At 40.9% G+C, this 17,891-nt stretch overlaps 1 protein-coding gene across 2 annotated transcripts in view; it reads right to left on the bottom strand.

Annotated features, from left to right (window-relative positions):
- Nucleotides 1–17,891, bottom strand: part of EIF2B3 (eukaryotic translation initiation factor 2B subunit gamma) — a 102,617-nt gene that overhangs the window by 49,973 nt on the left and 34,753 nt on the right. Inside the window, exons 1-3 of one of the 2 annotated variants that reach the window (XM_012812348.1) lie at nucleotides 13,926–13,983; nucleotides 12,479–12,638; nucleotides 10,633–10,744 (exon numbers count right to left, since the gene is read on the bottom strand). In XM_012812348.1, the coding sequence (XP_012667802.1) occupies nucleotides 10,633–10,744; nucleotides 12,479–12,638; nucleotides 13,926–13,964 (311 nt within the window). In that variant the 5' untranslated portion in view covers nucleotides 13,965–13,983. Of the gene's footprint in view, nucleotides 1–10,632; nucleotides 10,745–12,478; nucleotides 12,639–13,925; nucleotides 13,984–17,891 lie in introns of those variants that run through there. The other variant, XM_012812347.2, reaches the window with a different exon arrangement.

Raw genomic sequence — 17,891 nt, 5'->3', positions numbered from 1 at the left:
TTTTTTTTTTGTAGAGACAAGAGTCTCACTTTATTGCCCTTGGTAGTGGCGTTACACAGGTCCCAACAACCTCCAACTCCTGGGCTTAAGCGATTCTCTTGCCTCAGCCTCCCAAGTAGCTGGGACTACAGGCGTCCGCCACAACACCTGGCTATTTTTTGGTTGCAATATGGCCAAGGCCGGGTTTGAACCCACCACCCTCTGTATATGGGGCCGGCGCTCTATGCACCAAGCCAGGTGCATAGAGGTGCCGCCCAGCAACATTCTTTTCTACTACACATAATGCCTCACCAAATCAGCAATGCATTAATTAGACATGTGGGAAAGGTGTTATGTTTTGTTCAAATCCAATGAGGTCATTAGAATTTGGGTCCTTTGGAGTAAAATTACTAGTCCTACCTGACAACTACAGTTTGCTGGGAGACTGCTCTGTTAGACTCCTGCTCCAACAGGTATCTTACACTATGTCACTTTTTAGGACCAAATATGCCTGAAGCCCAACAAAATACTATCTTTGGGGCTGGGTGTGGAGGCTCACATCTATAATTCCAACACTTGGAAGGCTGAAGTGTGTGGACTGCCTGAGCTCACAGGTTCGAGACCAGCCTAAGTAAGAGTGAGACCCCTGTCTTTAGAAAAAATAGCTGGGCGTTGTGGTGGCTGCCTATAATCCCAGCTATTTGGGAAGCTAAGACAAGAGCAATGCTTGAACCCAAGAGTTTGAGGTTACTGTGAGCTAAGACGATGCAGCACTCTACTGAGGGTGACCAGGTGAGATTCTGTCTCAAAAAAAGAAAAAAAAATACTATCTTTGAAAACAAGCAAATATTTCATTCCCAATCTCTCAGAAGGAGAAAAAAGCACCGTCTCTTTCTCTTAGAATCATTACAAAAGTACGAAAAGGGTTTTTTTTGAGACAGAGTCTCATTATATCACCCTCAGTAGAGTGCCGAGGTATCTATCACAGCTCACAGCAACCTTCAACTCTTGGGCTTCAGCAATTCCCTTACTTCAGCCTCCCAAGTAGCTGGAACTACAGGCACCTCCCACAATGCCCAGTTATTTTTGCTGTTGTTGTTGTGCTGTCATTGTTGTTTAGCTGGTGCAGGCCAGGCTCGAACCTGCCAGCTTCAGTGTATGTGGCTGACGTCCTACTCACTGACCTATGGGCACCGAGCCAAAAGTATGAAAAGTTTTACAAGAGATTTTTGGTTCTCCTGTATACACAAAGGCCTTTTCCAAGATAACTTTAGTACTTGCCCAATAGGAAACAATGTCCACTTTTGGAAATTCTGTTGAAAAAAAAGATAGGAAGTACTGTATTCTCATACATATTCCAAAAGTGCTTGAAAATCTGAATCTAATTAGCTTTTACCCACTATCTCATGGAGGCAGGAGGAACACAATACCCCAGAGGGTTATAGAAATAGGGGAAGAACATTTTTACTGCTCATTTATATAGCCAGCTGCCCCATTACAACTACACACCAAAAATCCTGAATCACTGGGGTATGGATTACAAGTTAGAAGAATGGGGGAAAAATCTGCCAACAAACAAAAATGTAAACTAATCTTAGGAAAATGAAGATGATCTGGTCTCACTGACACTAGTTCTTACCCAAAGCCCTGAGTTTAACATCTACAAGGGAAAAATACACAGCCATCTGTTCTCCATCATCCCCTCACCTCTGACTGCACCCAGACTCTTTGCTCCCATCATGTCCAAGCCTTACTTCTTTTGTCAAATACCACTGTGATTAAAGGATTTACTAATACTGCATTACATGGAGCCATAAGCTACAGTTTTTAGGGAAGTTAAAAAGAAAGTGGAAAACAGTCTCTACCCTTTAGTTCTAACAAGAGAAACAGAGGACTCTGGCTTCTAAGAACTTAATGTCTAAGACTGCAAACTATAATATAAAGCAAAGCATAAACATCAGCACATAAATGAGTCAGGTCCCTTGTTTCACATAATAAAAGATAATCACAATTAATTTTTTTCTGTATTTCAAAGGATATAATCTCATACTTCTTATACTTTAAATTTATCCTACATATAGCTGTCAGATTATCTTTTCAGAATTCGGATTTTTTTTTTTTAGACAGAGTCTCACTTTGTCACTTGGGCTAGTGTGCTGTAACTCACAGCAACTTCAAACTCCAGGGCTCAAGCAATCCTCCTGCCTCAGTCTCTCAAATAGCCAGACATTGGCATGCACCACTATGTCTGGCTAATTTTTCTGTTTTTAGGAGGGATGAGGTCTGGCCTTGCTCAGGCTGGTCTCGAACTCCTGACTTTAAGTGATCTTCCAGCCTTGGCCTCCCAGAGGGCTAAGATTATAGGTGTGAACCACCTTACCTGGCCTTGAGAATTCTGAATTCTCAAAAGTCTTTAATGATTTCCAAGTATTCAAACCCCTCTGTTTGTAGAGCAACTTAACTTTCCAGCCTTATCTCCTCAAGCTTCCCACCATGGCCCTTCCACTCAGGCCAAACCATCCTCCTTACAGTTCTAAGAAGCCTGGCATACCCTGTCCCTCCACCTTTGCTCATAGTGTTCTATCACACAGGATTCAGCTTTCTGTATCCCTTTCCATATCTGATCCAAATACACCCTTCATATTTGATATTTCCTCTCAATTCTTCTAATAGTGTCTGTTCACCATAATTATTCAGTATCTGATATTGTTTGCTATTGTTTGTTAACCTTTTTATTAATAAGCTTTTCTTCCACCAAGGCTTATGAACTCTTTGAGATGAAGTCTCTTGCCTTAAGGATAAAGTTTTCTTCCTTAAATACCGAAATAGTGGCTTGACCAGATTTGAGAGATGTGTTGCTGACAAGTGGAAAGCTTGAACTAATAGATAAGAACCAGCTCTGTTCCTAATTCGATAAAATATGGAATAAAACCCTTTCTTCCTCACTTTCAACATTATTATCTCAAATAGAGGACTTGACTAAATGATCTTCGAGCTATGGCAGTATATGATTCAAGAAATATCTATAAATAAGATCATATTTTTAATATAATAAGAGATAATTATTATTCAAATCCTTTACTTTTTTTTTTTTGGAGACACAGTCTCACATTGTCACCCTCCATAGAATGCCATGGCATCATAGCTCACAGCAACCTCCAACTCTTGGGCTCAAGTGACTCTCTCGCCTCAGCCTCCCAAGCAGCTGGGATGACAGGTGCCCACCACAATGTCCAGCTATTTTTAGAGATGGGGGGTCTTGCTATTGCTCAGGCTGGTCTTGAACCTGTGAGTTCAGGCAATCCACCCACCTGGGCCTCCCAGAGTATTGTTAAGATTACAGGTGTGAGCCACCACGCCTGGCCCAAGCCCTTTACTTCTTCATAGGAAAAATTCCAGATCTAGTTATATGCTGATTGCTATAAGACAAACTTTGTGTATGGGGTTTTTTTTGTTTGTTTCTTTTGAGACAGAGTCTTACCCTGTCACCTAGGCTAGAGTGCTGTGACAATAGCCTAGCTCACAGCAACCTCAAATTCCTGGACTCATGCGATCTTCTTGTTTCATTCTCCCGAGTAGCTAGGACTATAGGCATCTGCCACAACACCTGGCTAACTTTTTTTTTTTTAGAGACATTATCTCACTCTGTCGCCATTGGTAGCATCACAGCTCACAGCAACCTCCATCTCTTCGGCTTAGGCGATTCTCTTGCATCAGCCTCTGGAGTAGCTGGGACTATAGGCACCCAACCACAATGCTGTTTTTTTTTTTGTTGTTGTTGTTGCAGTTTGGCTGGGGCCGGGTTTGAACCCGCCACCCTCGGTATATGGGGCCGGCACCCTACCCTCTGAGCCACAGGCACCACCCAACCCCTGGCCAACTTTTCTACTCTTTTAGTAGACAGGGTCTTGCTCTTGCTCAGACTGGTCTCCAGACTCCTGAGGTCAAGGGATCCTTCCACCTCAGCCTCCCAAGGTGCTGAGATCACAGGCATGAGATACCATGCCCCCACCTGAATTCTTTGATTCAATTCTTGACTGCCTTTACTTGCATTTTTTTTCCAAGAAGGCCCCATGAGTGCCATATTCTTATGTCCTTTTATGTTTTAGAATATCTTCCTGTTACTTTTATATTTGAATGACATCTTCATTGTTTATAATATTCTTGTGTTCCACTTTCTTTACCTGAGAACTTTGTAGACATTTTTCCTCTGGTATTGAATGTCGGGAATAACTCTGAATTTTTTCTTCCATGTAAATAATTTGCTTTTCGATTTTGGGTAAATAATTCTTTCTTTATTCATGAGGCTTAATAAGTTTATTATGATATATCTGGGCAAATCTTTTTGAAATACACTATATTGTTAAAATCTATACATTTTTTACCTGATTCAGAAAACTTGTATTAATTGTACAAAAAAGATTGCATTACATCTTGTTTTTATTTTAAAATATTAAAAGTGAAGTTATATATGGACACAAAGAGGCAAATAGCTTTTGAAGGCTTATAATGAAAAAGTTCAGTCATGTATTCCCTTCTTGTTCCCTGAACACACTCACTTTCAACTCTTTTAGAGGATCCATTTAGTATTTATATCTGCCCATAACTTTCGTATATTAGTATTTTCTGGGTTTTCCATTTCAGGAATTATCTGTGGAAGACAGGATTTAATTTTCTTTCATTACCAATCCTGCTCTTACTTCGGTACACCCACACTTCTGTACATTATCCTTCTCAAGATAATTATTACGCTATTTTGGTTAGCTCAATAATTAATGCTTCATCTTGGATTGTGTGTGAAAACACCACACTGTACCCCCAAAGTGCATCAATGTACACAGTTACCATTCAATAAAAAAAATAAAATAAAATAATTAATGCTTCAGTTATTATAACTTCAGCTCCCAGGACTAACTACTAACTATGGAAGAGAAAGATAACACCTGTCTTTTCTTCCCTCATGCCTCCAATACCAATGTAATTATATCATAACTTTGGCTGGATGGACTCAATCATTGCATCTTTATGCATATATAAACATTAGTTACAGCTGAACTATTCAGTGACTAATAATTTTTTGCCCTGGATATTTTTGTTGTTTGCCTTGGCATTAATGGTCTTATTATTAGTTTTTTTTGACAGAGCCTCAAGCTGTCCCCCAGGGTAGAGTGCGTGGCATCACAGCTCACAATAACCTCTAACTCCTGGGCTCAAGCAAGTCTTCTGCCTCTGCCTCCCAAGTAGCTGGGACCACAGGCACCCGCCACTACACCCAGCTATTTTTTAATTGCAGCCATCATTGTTGTTTGGTGGCCTGGGCTGGATTCGAACCTGCCACCTTAGGTGTATGTGATTGGCACCTTAGCCGCTTGAGCCACAGGCGCCTGGCCTATTTCTTAGTTTTATAGGTGATTATTAATAATTGATCTCCAAACTAACCACCAAGTCCCCTAAATCTCTTTAAAATAGAGAGATACATGAAGTATTCTGTCATGGTCATCAGAAGAACTAGGATCACCTGAAAGCTTGTTCCTGAAGTTTTAAGTCTATTTCAATCTGTCTGGTTGTCATCTATACTGCACATGCTATCCTGCAGTCTCCCTTCATCATCATTCTGGGGATTCATTTTATCTCCTAATTAGATGAGTTTTGCCTATATCCTATGTCTTTCTCTTTCTTAGTTTATGTCAGGGTTTTGTGTTATACCTCCTGTAGTAGCTTTCTGAATACAGATGTATGGAAAGGAAATGTATGAAAAGTTCTTGTTCTCCTCTCATACCTGATTGACTAGATACAGATTTAAGAAATTCAAAGGCAATCTGTTTGTAGTTTCCAGTGTTGTTTTTAAGAAATTTAAAACTATTTTAATTCCTTTGGATATGATACACCCTTTCCACTCAGAGGGCCTGTAAGATCTCTTTGTCATCAGAGTTATAACATTTCACAATGACAAAGGTGGTATGTTTCTTCTCATCCATTGTGCTAGGTACTCAGTTTCTTTTCAGTTTAGAAATACAGCTCCTTTCACTATGAGAATTTATTTTCATTTTTTATTTTATTTTATTTTGAGACAGAGTCTTACTATGTTGCCCTCGGTAGAGTGCTGTGGTGTCACAGCTCACAGCAAACTCTTGGGCTTAAGTGATTCTCTTGCCTCAGTCTCCCAAGTAGCTGGGACTACAGGCACCTGCCACAATGCCTGGCTATTTTTTGGTTGTAGTTGTCACGGTAGTTTCGGCAGGCCCACGCTGGGTTCTCACCTGCCAGCCTGGTGCATGTGGCTGGTGCCCTAGCTGCTGAGCTGAGAATTTATTTATTTTAAATCATTTTACTGATGATTTCTTCTTCTTTCATTTCTCTGTTCTCTTTTTCTGGACTCCAAATTAGGAATGTTCCCTATTTCACAGATAATAATTATATTGAATTATCTCTGTCTTTCATTTCTATTAGATTCTAATTTTTTTCTTTTGCCATTCATTACAGACATCTTGCGAGATTCTAGTTTCCTTAACCACTTTTTTTTTCATCTAAATCACTGAATATCATAAACCATTCCTCTATGTCACTAATTGGATTTTCAGACCAGGTGAGGTGGCTCATTCCTATAATTCTAGCACTCTGGGAGGCCAAGGCTGAGCTCAGGAGTTTCACTTTGCTGAGACCCTTTTCATTTTGTGAGACCCTGCCTCTACTAAAAATAGGAAAACTAGCCAGGCGTTGTGGCAGGCACCTGTGGTCCCAGTGTGAGACAAAAGGATCAATTAAGCCTAAAAGTTTGAGGTTACTATGAGCTGTGATGCTATGGCACTCAACCCCAGGGCAACTGAGTGAGACTCTGTCTCAAAGAAAAAAAGATTTTTCAGTGGAGTCTATTCTGTTCTTTGCTGTTTTGTTTCTTTTTTGCTGGGGCTGGGCTTTAACCCACCCACCCTGGTATATGGGACCGATACCCTACTCCTTGAGCCACAGGCACTGCCCTTCTTTGCTGTTTTTAAATTCTTTAATTAAATCTGTAATTAAGTTATCTGGTCTTCAAACTTTTTGAGTTCTATAATACCCTCTTTTATCTCATTATGTTGTTTTACTGTCTCATCACCAAACTCTTATTTATTTATTTTATTTTATATTTTTTGGTGATAGAGCCTCAAGCTGTCACCCTGGGTAGAGTGCTGTGGCATCACTGCTCACAGCAAACTCCAACTCCTGGGCTCAAGTGAGTCTCTTGCCTCAGCCTTGCAAGTAGCTGGGACTACTGGTGCCTGCCACAACGCCCGGCCATTTTTGGGTTGTAGCTGTCATTGTTTGGCGGGCCCAGGTTGGATTCGAACCCACCAGCTCTAGTGTATGTGGCTGGCGCCTTAGCTGCTTGACTGACAGGCGCTGAGCCCAAACTCTTATTCATTAAATTCATCTTTTAATGAGTTGTCTTAAAGTCATAGAGTTGTGTGGTTTTTTTTTTTTTTTGAGACAGAGCCTCAAGCTATTGACCTGGATAGACTGCTATGGCATCACAGCTCGCAGCAACCTCAAACTCCTGGGTGTAAGCAATTCTCTTGCCTAAGCCTCCCAAGTAGCTGGGACTACAGGCGCCCGCCACAACACCTGGCTATTTTTTGGTTTTAGTTGTCATGTTGTTTGGCAGGCCCAGGCTGGATTCAAACCCTCTAGCTCTGGTGCATCAAGGTGCATCTTAGCAGCTTGAGCTATAGGCGCCACCAACAGTTATACAGTTTTAAGGAAATTATTATATTTCAATTTTTTTTTTTTTGCAGTGTTTGGCTGGGGCTGGGCTTGATCCTGCCACCCCTGGTATATGGGGCCAGAGCCCTACTTGAACCACAGGTGCTGCCCTCTTTTTTCTTTTTTTTTAAATTGAGACAGAGTCTCACTTTGTCACACTCAGAAGAGTGCCATGGCCTCTTAGCTCACAGCAACCTCAAACTCTTGGACTCAAGCAATTCTCTTGCCTCAGCCTCCCTAGTAGCTGGGACTATAGTTACCTGCCACAACAACAGGCTATTTTGTTTTGTTTTGTTTAGCAGGCCCAGGCCGTATTTGAATCCACCAGCCCTGGAGCATGAGGCTGGCACCCTAACCCACTGAGCTCAGGTACCCAACCTATACTTCAATTTCTTGAGTTACATTTTTTTCAGGATAGCTTCTTTATCTTTTACAGGGCATTTTTCTTACTTTCATTTTGTTTGCTGTAGTATGTTTGTATAGTTGACATGCTGTTTCATTAAAACTCATTCATGCTTGAATCACAGCTCTACTCAGATGTTTTATTTGTTCTGATATAATATAAATTCTTCTTTCTCAATCTTCCGTATCTGAGGCTAGCTACCATGTGAGTACCAGTGTGAAGAAATTGAAACCCTATGTACTGTTGGTGGGATTATAAAAAGGTGCAACTGCTATGGAAAATAATATGGAGGTTCCTCAAAAAATTAAATATACAAGTACCATATGATCCAGCATATGCAAAAGAATTGAAAGCACAGTCTCAAAGAGATATCTGCATACCCAGGTTCACTGTAGCACTATTCACAATAGACAATAGGTATAAGCAACCCAAATGTCTGTCAACGGATGGATAAATGTAATAAATACATATAACTTAATATTATTCTCCCCCAACCCTCAAAAGGAAAATGGCCAGGCACAGTGGCTCAAACTTGTAATCCTAGAACTCTGAGAGGCCAAGGTGAGAGGATCCCTTGAGCTCAGGAGTTTGAAATTAGCCTGAACAAGGCAAAAGACTATCTCTACTAAAAATAGAAAAATTAGCTGGTTGTAGTGGCACACACCTATAGCCTCCAGCTAAGGCAGGAGGACTGCTTGAGTCTAGGAGTTTGAGGTTACTGTGAGCTAGGCTGAGCCCATGGCACTCTAGCCCAGGTGACAGAACAAGACTCAGTCTCAACAAAATAAAAAAGAAAGAAATAAAGAAATCCTGTCATATGCTACAACATGGATAAACCTTGAGGATATTATGCTAGGTGAAATAAGCCAGTCACAAAAAGACAAATACGTTATAGTCAAATTCATTAGAAGGGTGATTAGTTACCAGGGGATTGTAGATTGTAGGAAGGAGGAAAAGGGAAATTTCTATTTAAAGGGAATATAGTGTCAGATTTGCAAAATGAAAAGTTCTGAAGATCTGTTTCACTGCAGTGTGAATTATTGAATTGTTCACTTAAAAATGATTAAGATGTGGCCTGGCGAGGTGGCTCATTCTTATAATCCTAGCACTTTGGGAGACTGAGGTGGGGGGGATTGCTTGAGCTCAGGAGTTTGAGATTAGCCTGAGCAAAAGTGAGACCCTGTCTCTAAAAAATAGCTAGGTGTTATGGCAGGCGCCTGAAGTCCCAGTTACTTTGGAGGCTGAGATAAGAGGATCCCTCGAGCCTCACAGTTTGACACAGAGTATAAGGTTGCTGTGAGATATGATGCCATAGCACTCTACCGGGTCAATAAAGTGAACTCTGCTTCAAAAAAAAAGAAATGGGCCCGGTGTCCATAGCACGGTAGTTACAGTGCCAGCCACATACACTAAACGTGGCGGGTTTGAACCCAGCAAGGGCCTGCCAAGCCACAATGACAACTGCACCAAAATAAACAGCTGGGCGTTGTGGCAGGTGCTATGGTCCCAGCTACTTGGGAGGCTGAGGCAAGAGAATCACTTGGGCCTAAGAGTTTGAGGTTGGCTCAGCACCTGTGGCTCAAGTTGCTAAGGCGCCGGCCACATACACCTGAGGTGACGGGTTCAAATCCAGCCTGGCCTGCCAAACAATGATGGCTGCAACCAAAAAACAGCTGGGTGTTGTGGTGGGCGCCTATAGTCCAGCTACTTGGGAGGTGGAGGCAGGAGAATTGCTTGAGCCCAGGAGCTGGAGGTTGCTGTGAGCTGTGATGCCACAGCACTCTACCAGGGCAACAGCTTGAGGCTCTGTCTCAAAAAAAAAGAGTTTGAGGTTGCTATGACCTGTGGTGCCACGGCACTCTACTGAGGATAACCTAGAGGGACTCTGTCTCGAGAAAAAAAAAAAAAGATTAAGATGTAAGTAAAACAACTCAGAAATAGAAAATGAAGTACTACATGTTCTCACTTGTAAGTGCAAGCTGAATAATGTGTATACATGTACAGAGTATGTGGAATAACACACTAGAGACTGGAAGGGTAGAAATGGGTAAGGGATGGGAAACTACCCAATGAATACAATGTATATTATGTGAGTGATGGTTATTCCAATAAGCAATATATCCAGGTAACAGAAATGCACTTGTACCCCTTAAATTTATACAAATAAAAATTTTTAAATGATTAAGATGGTAAATTTTACATGTATTTTTTTAAGCACAATTAAAAGGAGGTTCTATGACACTGTCAGAAAGACAGTCCTGTTCTCCCCAGAGCAGCTTTGCCCCACTCTTATACAGGATTTGGCTCCACCTTCACAAGAAAAGACAGGGAAAGTAAGCTTATGCAGTGGAGAAAAGCCTTCATTCTGTCTCATGGGAAAAACGTTCACATACTTTTATCAATTTCACATGGTATAAACTCCTCTTCTTTCCCTCTTTCCCACCCACTGGGTGGTTTTATTTTGCTTTAAGACAAGGACAAAAGCCAAGAAGAAAAACCCTAGGGCTTACTTGTGTAGGATAGATCCCTTAATGACCAGCTCTTCATCCAAGTCTGCTTCATTAGCCATGAAGAGCAGCCTCTTTCCTGTGTTGTCCACTCCAACGAAGTCACGCTGCTCCACTGAATCATACAAAACAAAGAAAATCAAATAAAGTTATTTGCCCTGCTTGTGTGCCTTAGTCAGTGAACAGGGCACCTGCTCACATTGCTTTTGGAACCAAATACAAAACTGAGATGATTAAAACATAGGCAGTTAAAAATTTATTATTAGGTTAACTGATGAAGTCTGAATAAGGTCTGTAGATTAAAGTATTATATTGGCTCAGCGCCTGTGGCTCAAGTGGCTAAGGCACCAGCCACATACACCTAAGGTAGCAGGTTCAAATCCAGCCTGGCCCGCCAAAACAATAATGACAGCTGCAACCAAAAAATAGCCAGGCGCTGTGGTGAGTGCCTGTGGTCCCAGCTACTTGGGAGGCTGAGGCAGGAGACTCGCTTGAGACCAGGTGTTGTAGGTTGCTGTGAGCTGTGATGCCATAGCACTCTACCCAGGGGGACAGCTTGAGGCTCTGTCTCCAAAAAAAATAAAAAAGAAAGAAAAAAAATACAAAATATGTCTGTTTTAATCGTAAGAAACATGATTAACATGGCTATTTAGTGTGACTAAGGTATCCAAAAGATCAACCATACTAAATTAGTAATACCAATTTTTTTTTTTTTTTTGAGACGGAGCCTCAAGCTATTCCCCTGGGTAGAGTGCCGTGGCATCACACTCACAGCAACCTCCAAGTCCTGGTCTCAAGCGAGTCTCCTGCCTCTGCCACCCAAGTAGCTGGGACCACAGGCGCCCGCCACAACAACTGGCCATTTTTTGGTTGCAGCCATCCTTGTTGTTTGGCGGGCCCGGGCTGGGGATTCGAACCCGCCACCATAGGTGTATGTGGCTGGCGCCTTAGCAGCTTGAGCCACAGGCGCTGAGCCAGTAATACCAATTTTAATCACGTAAAAGTATCTAATTAAATTTTGTAATTAAAGTTTAAATATTTAAAGAAATTGATTTTAAATTAGATTTTTTTTCTTAGATATGTGTGTTCAATTATTTGAACCTTAAATACAACGCAAATAGTTGTGAATGCTCTTCTCTGCATACAAAAGGACATTACAGAATCTAATCAATAGTTATAAGCATATTTAAGTCAGGGACTGTGTCTTTTTTTTTTTAGACAGAGCCTCAAACTGTCACCCTGGGTAGAATGCCATGGCATCACAGCTCACAACAGCCTCCAACTGTTGGGCTTAAGTGAGTCTCTTGCCTCAGCCTCCCAAGTAGCTGGGACTACGGGCACTTGCCACAATGTGCGGCTAGTTTTTGGTTGTAGTTGTCATTGTTGTTTGGCAGGCCCCAGGCTGGATTTGAACCTGCCAGCTCAGGTGTATGTGGCTGGTGCCTTAGTGGCTTGAGCTACAGGCATTGAGCCAGTGTTTCATAAATATTGATAACTGAAAAATTAAAAAAAAATATATATATACACACACACACACACACACATAGCAAATCACTTGAGTCTGGGTATACGTCTGGTGGCTTATCTCTAATTAATGGACTTCCTTATCTTAATGCATTCCAAGCCTTTAGAAAAGCTTCATATCTTTAACCAAGTAGAAGTCAAAAAGTATTTTTTTTTTTTTGAGACAGAGTCTAACTTTAGGCTGGATTCAAACCCACCAGCTCTGGTGTATGTGGCAGGTACATTAGCCGCTTGAGCTACAGGCACCTAGTCAGGGACTGTGTCTTAATTTGACTTTATGTCTTCAACTCCTAGCACAAATAAACCAAACTCCAAGCTTCCTTACCTGCTTTTTTTTTCCCCTTTTGACCAGGAACTGGTTCTAAGATATCTTGGCCTTTTCTCATTAACATAGCAAGTGATGCATCATATGCTCTGAACAGGTCCACAACTTCATGTAAAGCAACATCTGTTATCAGATCACAGCTCATAACCAGCACATCCGTCTGTCAAACAGAAAAGGGAAAAATTAGTACGACAAAGGATAACTGAAATTGTCACAGGATAAATTTAGTATGGTTTAGAAGAACAAACCAGGCTTGGCGCCTGTGGCTCAAGTGGCTAAGTCGCCAGCCATATACACCTAAGGTGGCAGGTTTGAATCCAGCCCGGGCCTGCCAAATAACAATGACAGCTGCAAAAAAAAAAAAAATAGCCAGGCGTTGTGGCAGGTGCCTGTGGTCCCAGCTACTTGGGAGGCTGAGGCAGGGGACTCACTTGAGACCAGGAGTTGGAGGTTGCTGTGAGCTGTGATGCCAAGGGACTCTACCCAGGAGAACAGCTTGAGGCTCTGTCTCAAAAAAAAAAAAAGAAGAACACAAACCAGATAATACTCACAAATATTTTTTATAGAAAAATAAGTGAAATAAATGGTGCTCTAATTTGTGCTTCGGAGGGTCTGGAATCTATACTTCTCTCTTGCGTACATCAGTGACTATCTATGGGGGCCATCCCTGAGACACATCTGGAACTCTGGGCTCTAAGTAACAAGAGTCTGAAAACCACATTATCTATTTCTATGACTATGGAATAAATTATTTTATATTTATATATCTTTTTGTAGTTTAAAAAAAATTTCACATAGTTTGACATTTTAATATGATTATAAAACACTATAGAACAATCACTTTATTATAGTACTAGGAAATAACTGGATGAATATAATGCCACATTCTCTGAGAACTCACTTTCTATTTTTCTTGTTTTTCCAAATTTGTTAACATTACTTTTTAAAGACAAGGTTCACTTTGTTGCTCAGGCTGGAGGACAGTGGTGCAATCATAGCTTACTAAAGTCTTGAACTTTTGCCTTTAAGTGATTTTCCTGTCTCAGCCTCCTGAATACCTGGGATTACAGGTGTGTGCCATCACACCTGGCTATTTTTTTTTTTTTTTTGAGACAGAGTCTCACTATGTCACCCTGGGTAGAGTGCCATGGTGTCACAGCTCACAGCAACCTCAAGCTCTTGGGCTTAAGCAATTCTTATGCCTCAGCCTCCCAAGTAGCTGGGATTATAGGTGCCTGCCACAATGCCCGGCTATTTTCTGTTGCAGTTGTCATTGTTGTTTAGCTGGCCCAGGCCGGGTTCAAACCCACCAGCCTCAGTGTATGTGGCTGGCCCTGTAACCACCGTGCTACTGGTGCTGAGCTGCCTGGCTATTTATTGTAAGAGATGGGGTCTTGCTGATTGCCCAGGCTGGTATTGAACTGCTGGGTTCAAGTCATCTTCTCACCTTGGCCTTCCAAATGCTGGGATTATAGGCGTGAACCATCACCTATTTGAAGAATCTATAATTACCAGCCCAAGGATTCATATTCTGTAGAAAACAATTATACAGTCTCAGGTACTTACAAAGCACTCATTTAATCCTTTAACAATCCACAATAATGGTATTATTATTATTAGTTTCTTTTCTTTTGTTTTTTTGAAACAGTCTTATTTAATCACCCTGGGTAGACTGCCATTACATCATGGCTCACAGCAACCTCAAAATCCTGGGCTCAAGTGATTCTCTTGTGTCAGCCTCCCAAGTAGCTGGGACTACAGGCACCCACCACAATGCCCAGCTATTTTCTGGAGACAGAGTCTCGATCTTGCTCAGGCTGGCCTCCTTGTGAGCTCAAGCAATCCACCTGCCTCAGCTTCCAAGAGTGCTAGGATTACAGGTATGAGCCATTGTACCTGGTCCCATTAGTCTCTATTTTTATGGATGAGGAAAGTAAAGCCTCCTACCCATAAGGACTGGCACTCAGTAGACATTTAATAATTGTTTGGCAAATGAATGAATAAATTGATGAAGAACACATTTTTCCATAGTAGTGGGTTTGTTTTTTTTTAACTTTTACTTGTATTTATTTTAGGCTACATTTATTCTTGTGCCATAGTTTTTATTTGGTCAGTTTCTTCTGGGATATCCCTTTCTTCTAGGCAAGTTCCTCTTCTGGTTTAATAACAATTTGTTCCCTTTATGGTAAGGATCATCTCAATGTAGCAGGGGACTTCACGTGTGGGTTAATCCACCCATGAACTCTGTAAGTCCAGTGTCACATCCTGGGTACTTTGTGTACCTGGATACACTCAATGACCAGAGAATCTACACCTAAACCTGTAAGTTCAGCATTCCTTTCTGCATTTTTAAGCATGTACAGCAAAATTTCAGCACGCTTTTTGGGCCAAGTGGTGGGTTTTCTGATTATTATTCTAATAACTAATTAATTACAATAAAAACTAATAATGGCAAGTAATATTTCTTTCTTTTTTTTTTTTGTCTGAAAGAAGGACAAAATTTTACCTGAGTAGCTGAAGAGTAAAACTACAAACAAAAAAGTAACCATGGTGGCTGGGCGTGGTGCCTCATGCCTGTAATCCTAGCACGCTGGCAGGTGGATTGCCTGAGCTGATGAATTTGAGATGAGCCCAAGCTAGAGCGAGACCCTGTCTATAAAAATAGCCAGGCTTTGTGGTGGGCGCCTGTAGTCCCAGTTACCTGAGAGGCTGAGACAAGACAATTGCTTGAGCCCCAGAGTCTGAGGTTGCTGTAAGCTGCGACGCCATGGCACTCTATTGAAGGTAACCAAGTGAGACTCTGTCTCAAAAAAAAAAAAAAAGGAACCACAAACAAAAGTAATTTCAGTTTCTATGTTAACTTTCTGTCAGTCAAAAAGCATAATTTTATAAGATAATGAATTTCTCATCATTAAAAGTGCTCAAGCAGAAAATGGATTATACTTGTAATGATTTATCCATTTAACATTTATCGGCTTGGCGCCTGTGGCTCAAGTGGCTAAGGCGCCAGCCACATACACCTAAGGTGGCGGGTTCAAATCTAGCCTGGGCCCGCCAAAAACAAAACGGCTGCAACCAAAAAATAGCTGGGCATTGTGGCGCGCCCAGCTACTTGGGAGGCGGAGGCAGGAGACTTGCTTGAGCCCAGGAGTTGGAGGTTGCTGTAAGCTGTGATGCTGTAACACTCTATCCAGGGTGACAGCTTGAGGCTCTGTCTCAAAAAAAAAAAAATTTATCGAGTACTCATTCTATACTTAGCTAGGTCCTTTTCCGGAAAGGAAACCAGAGGAAACTTGGACTAAACAGTATTTAATGTGAATGGTAAAGCAAGGCTACTTAATATATTTTAAACAAATTTCTGCCTATAGATTCTGCCATATGTTTTATCATAAACTCAGAACACAGAGGTCCAAAAACAATCAACTAAAAAATAAATTCCTTAAATTGAAATTTAAATATACTGGCTCAGCACCTGTGGCTCAAGTGGCTAAGGCGCCAGCCACATACACCTAAGGTGGTGAGTTTGAATCCAGCCCGGGCCCGCCAAACAACAATCATGGCTGCAACCAAAAAATAGCCAGGTGTTGTGGCAGGTGCCTGTGGTCCCAGCTACTTGGGAGGCAGAGGCAGGAGACTCGCTTGAGCCCAGGAGCTGGAGGTTGCTGTGAGCTATGATGCCATGGCATTCTACTCAGGGGAATAGTTTTAGGCTCTGTCTCAAAAAAAATAAAAATTCAAATATACCAATTTTCTCAATAGTAACTCAGAGTTTTCCAGAGGTGCCTCAGGGAAAGTCTGCTTCCTACTGCCCTTCCTGAGTTAACCAGGACAATTCTTCAACTTTATCTTTTAGTCTGCAATATAAACTTTGGCTTGGAAAACCAATTCTGTGACTTAGGGCTAAATTATTCCAGGTTCCAGAATAAACTGAATATCCACATGGTAATTTCTGTAAATGGTTCCAACAGTCCTAAAATTTTAATTTAAAATCAAGATTCCTGTTCTTAGTGGGAAAGTAGGTAATTCAACTCATATTCTACTAAAGCAAAAAAGTCCTGTTTGCTCAGAAAGTGAGACTCAGCCACCAGAATGCTTTGTCTTACTGCCTGAAATTTCTAATTCTGAAAATAGAATTTATACCAGAATCACTGTTTCTTTCTCTACATGTGACTGTTTAGAACCTAAATAATATCTTTTGAAGGCCTCTTAAGATTAAGAACTTCAAATTTGGATTTTTCTACTCCTTTGCTTAAGACTCTTTTAATTCTTTTTGGATCGTAACTTTTGAGACTTAAAAAAAAAGTTCCTATAAATGTCTTTTTAGCAAAAAACAAAACAAACAAACAAAAAAACCCTTATAAACCTTCAATTTATCATGAGTTACCACCAAACATTAACAAATACCACACACATGCAAGCTAAAGGCAAAACAACCTGCAGAATCCTACTTTTTTTTTGACTGGGGCCTGGTGGGGCAGGTGCCCTACTCCTTTGAGTCACAGGCACCGCCCACAGAAACCTACTTCTATAAGAATGCTTAGAAAGACAGAGGCACAGGTCACTGCTGAAGATATCTATACACAACTGTCATTATAACAGCATAGAAGTTGCCCATTTCTTCATAATGAAAATATGCTTACTGAGGAAAAGTCTCTTGTTTTGCTAAGTTTCTTCAATAAGATGACTGATTTTTGTAAGTTAACTGTTCTACAACAAATTGAATTATTAAGTGTACTCTAAAGTGAACAAAATGACTACAACACAGATGCCTTTGAAGTGGTGACAAGGTTGCCTTGGAAAATAAATGCTGTTATCATTCAATATTTGCAGAAGTGTTTAAATCTGTCAGTGGTGAATGCCAAACAAGTTCTGCATAATTATGAACAGGCTGTAGACTCATTTTTCTCTCTGCTTTTAGATGACTTTTAGCTGAACTGAATGCAAAATCCCTAAGGATCACAAGGGAACTGACCCCTCCCCTCAAAGTCTGGTTGCCATCTGTTGTCAGTGTGAAAAGAAAAGCGCTGATGTGAAAGAGCAGGGTTCAGGATACAGATGGAGGTGCTGTTCCATCAGCCCCTCTCCTGCCTCTGTTCCCAGAGAATGCACCAGGTAAGAGTCATAGAGACCAAACACACTGCCATTTTCTTTGCAACTTCACCACTTCCAAAGGAAAGTCTTTGTTGTTGATCAATGTACTTTGTTTCCAAGGCTGGAAATACTGGAAGAAGAAACAAAAGTCTAAAAGGAAAATGAAATCATCCTTTTGTTTTAGGAGAATACTACCTTTCTTTACATTTTTATAAAAGCTGTAGTAGAAAAAAGAATAAAAATAAAACAAAGAAACGAAAACTGTAATAGAGATGGTCATTGTTTTGATTTTGATTCTAAAAATGTAAAGCCTATTATTATT

This window comes from Otolemur garnettii, unplaced genomic scaffold (assembly GCF_000181295.1).
Source record: "Otolemur garnettii isolate 467f Iridium unplaced genomic scaffold, OtoGar3 scaffold00202, whole genome shotgun sequence".
Taxonomy (NCBI): domain Eukaryota; kingdom Metazoa; phylum Chordata; class Mammalia; order Primates; family Galagidae; genus Otolemur; species Otolemur garnettii.
This window is presented reverse-complemented; position numbering and strand designations above follow the sequence as displayed.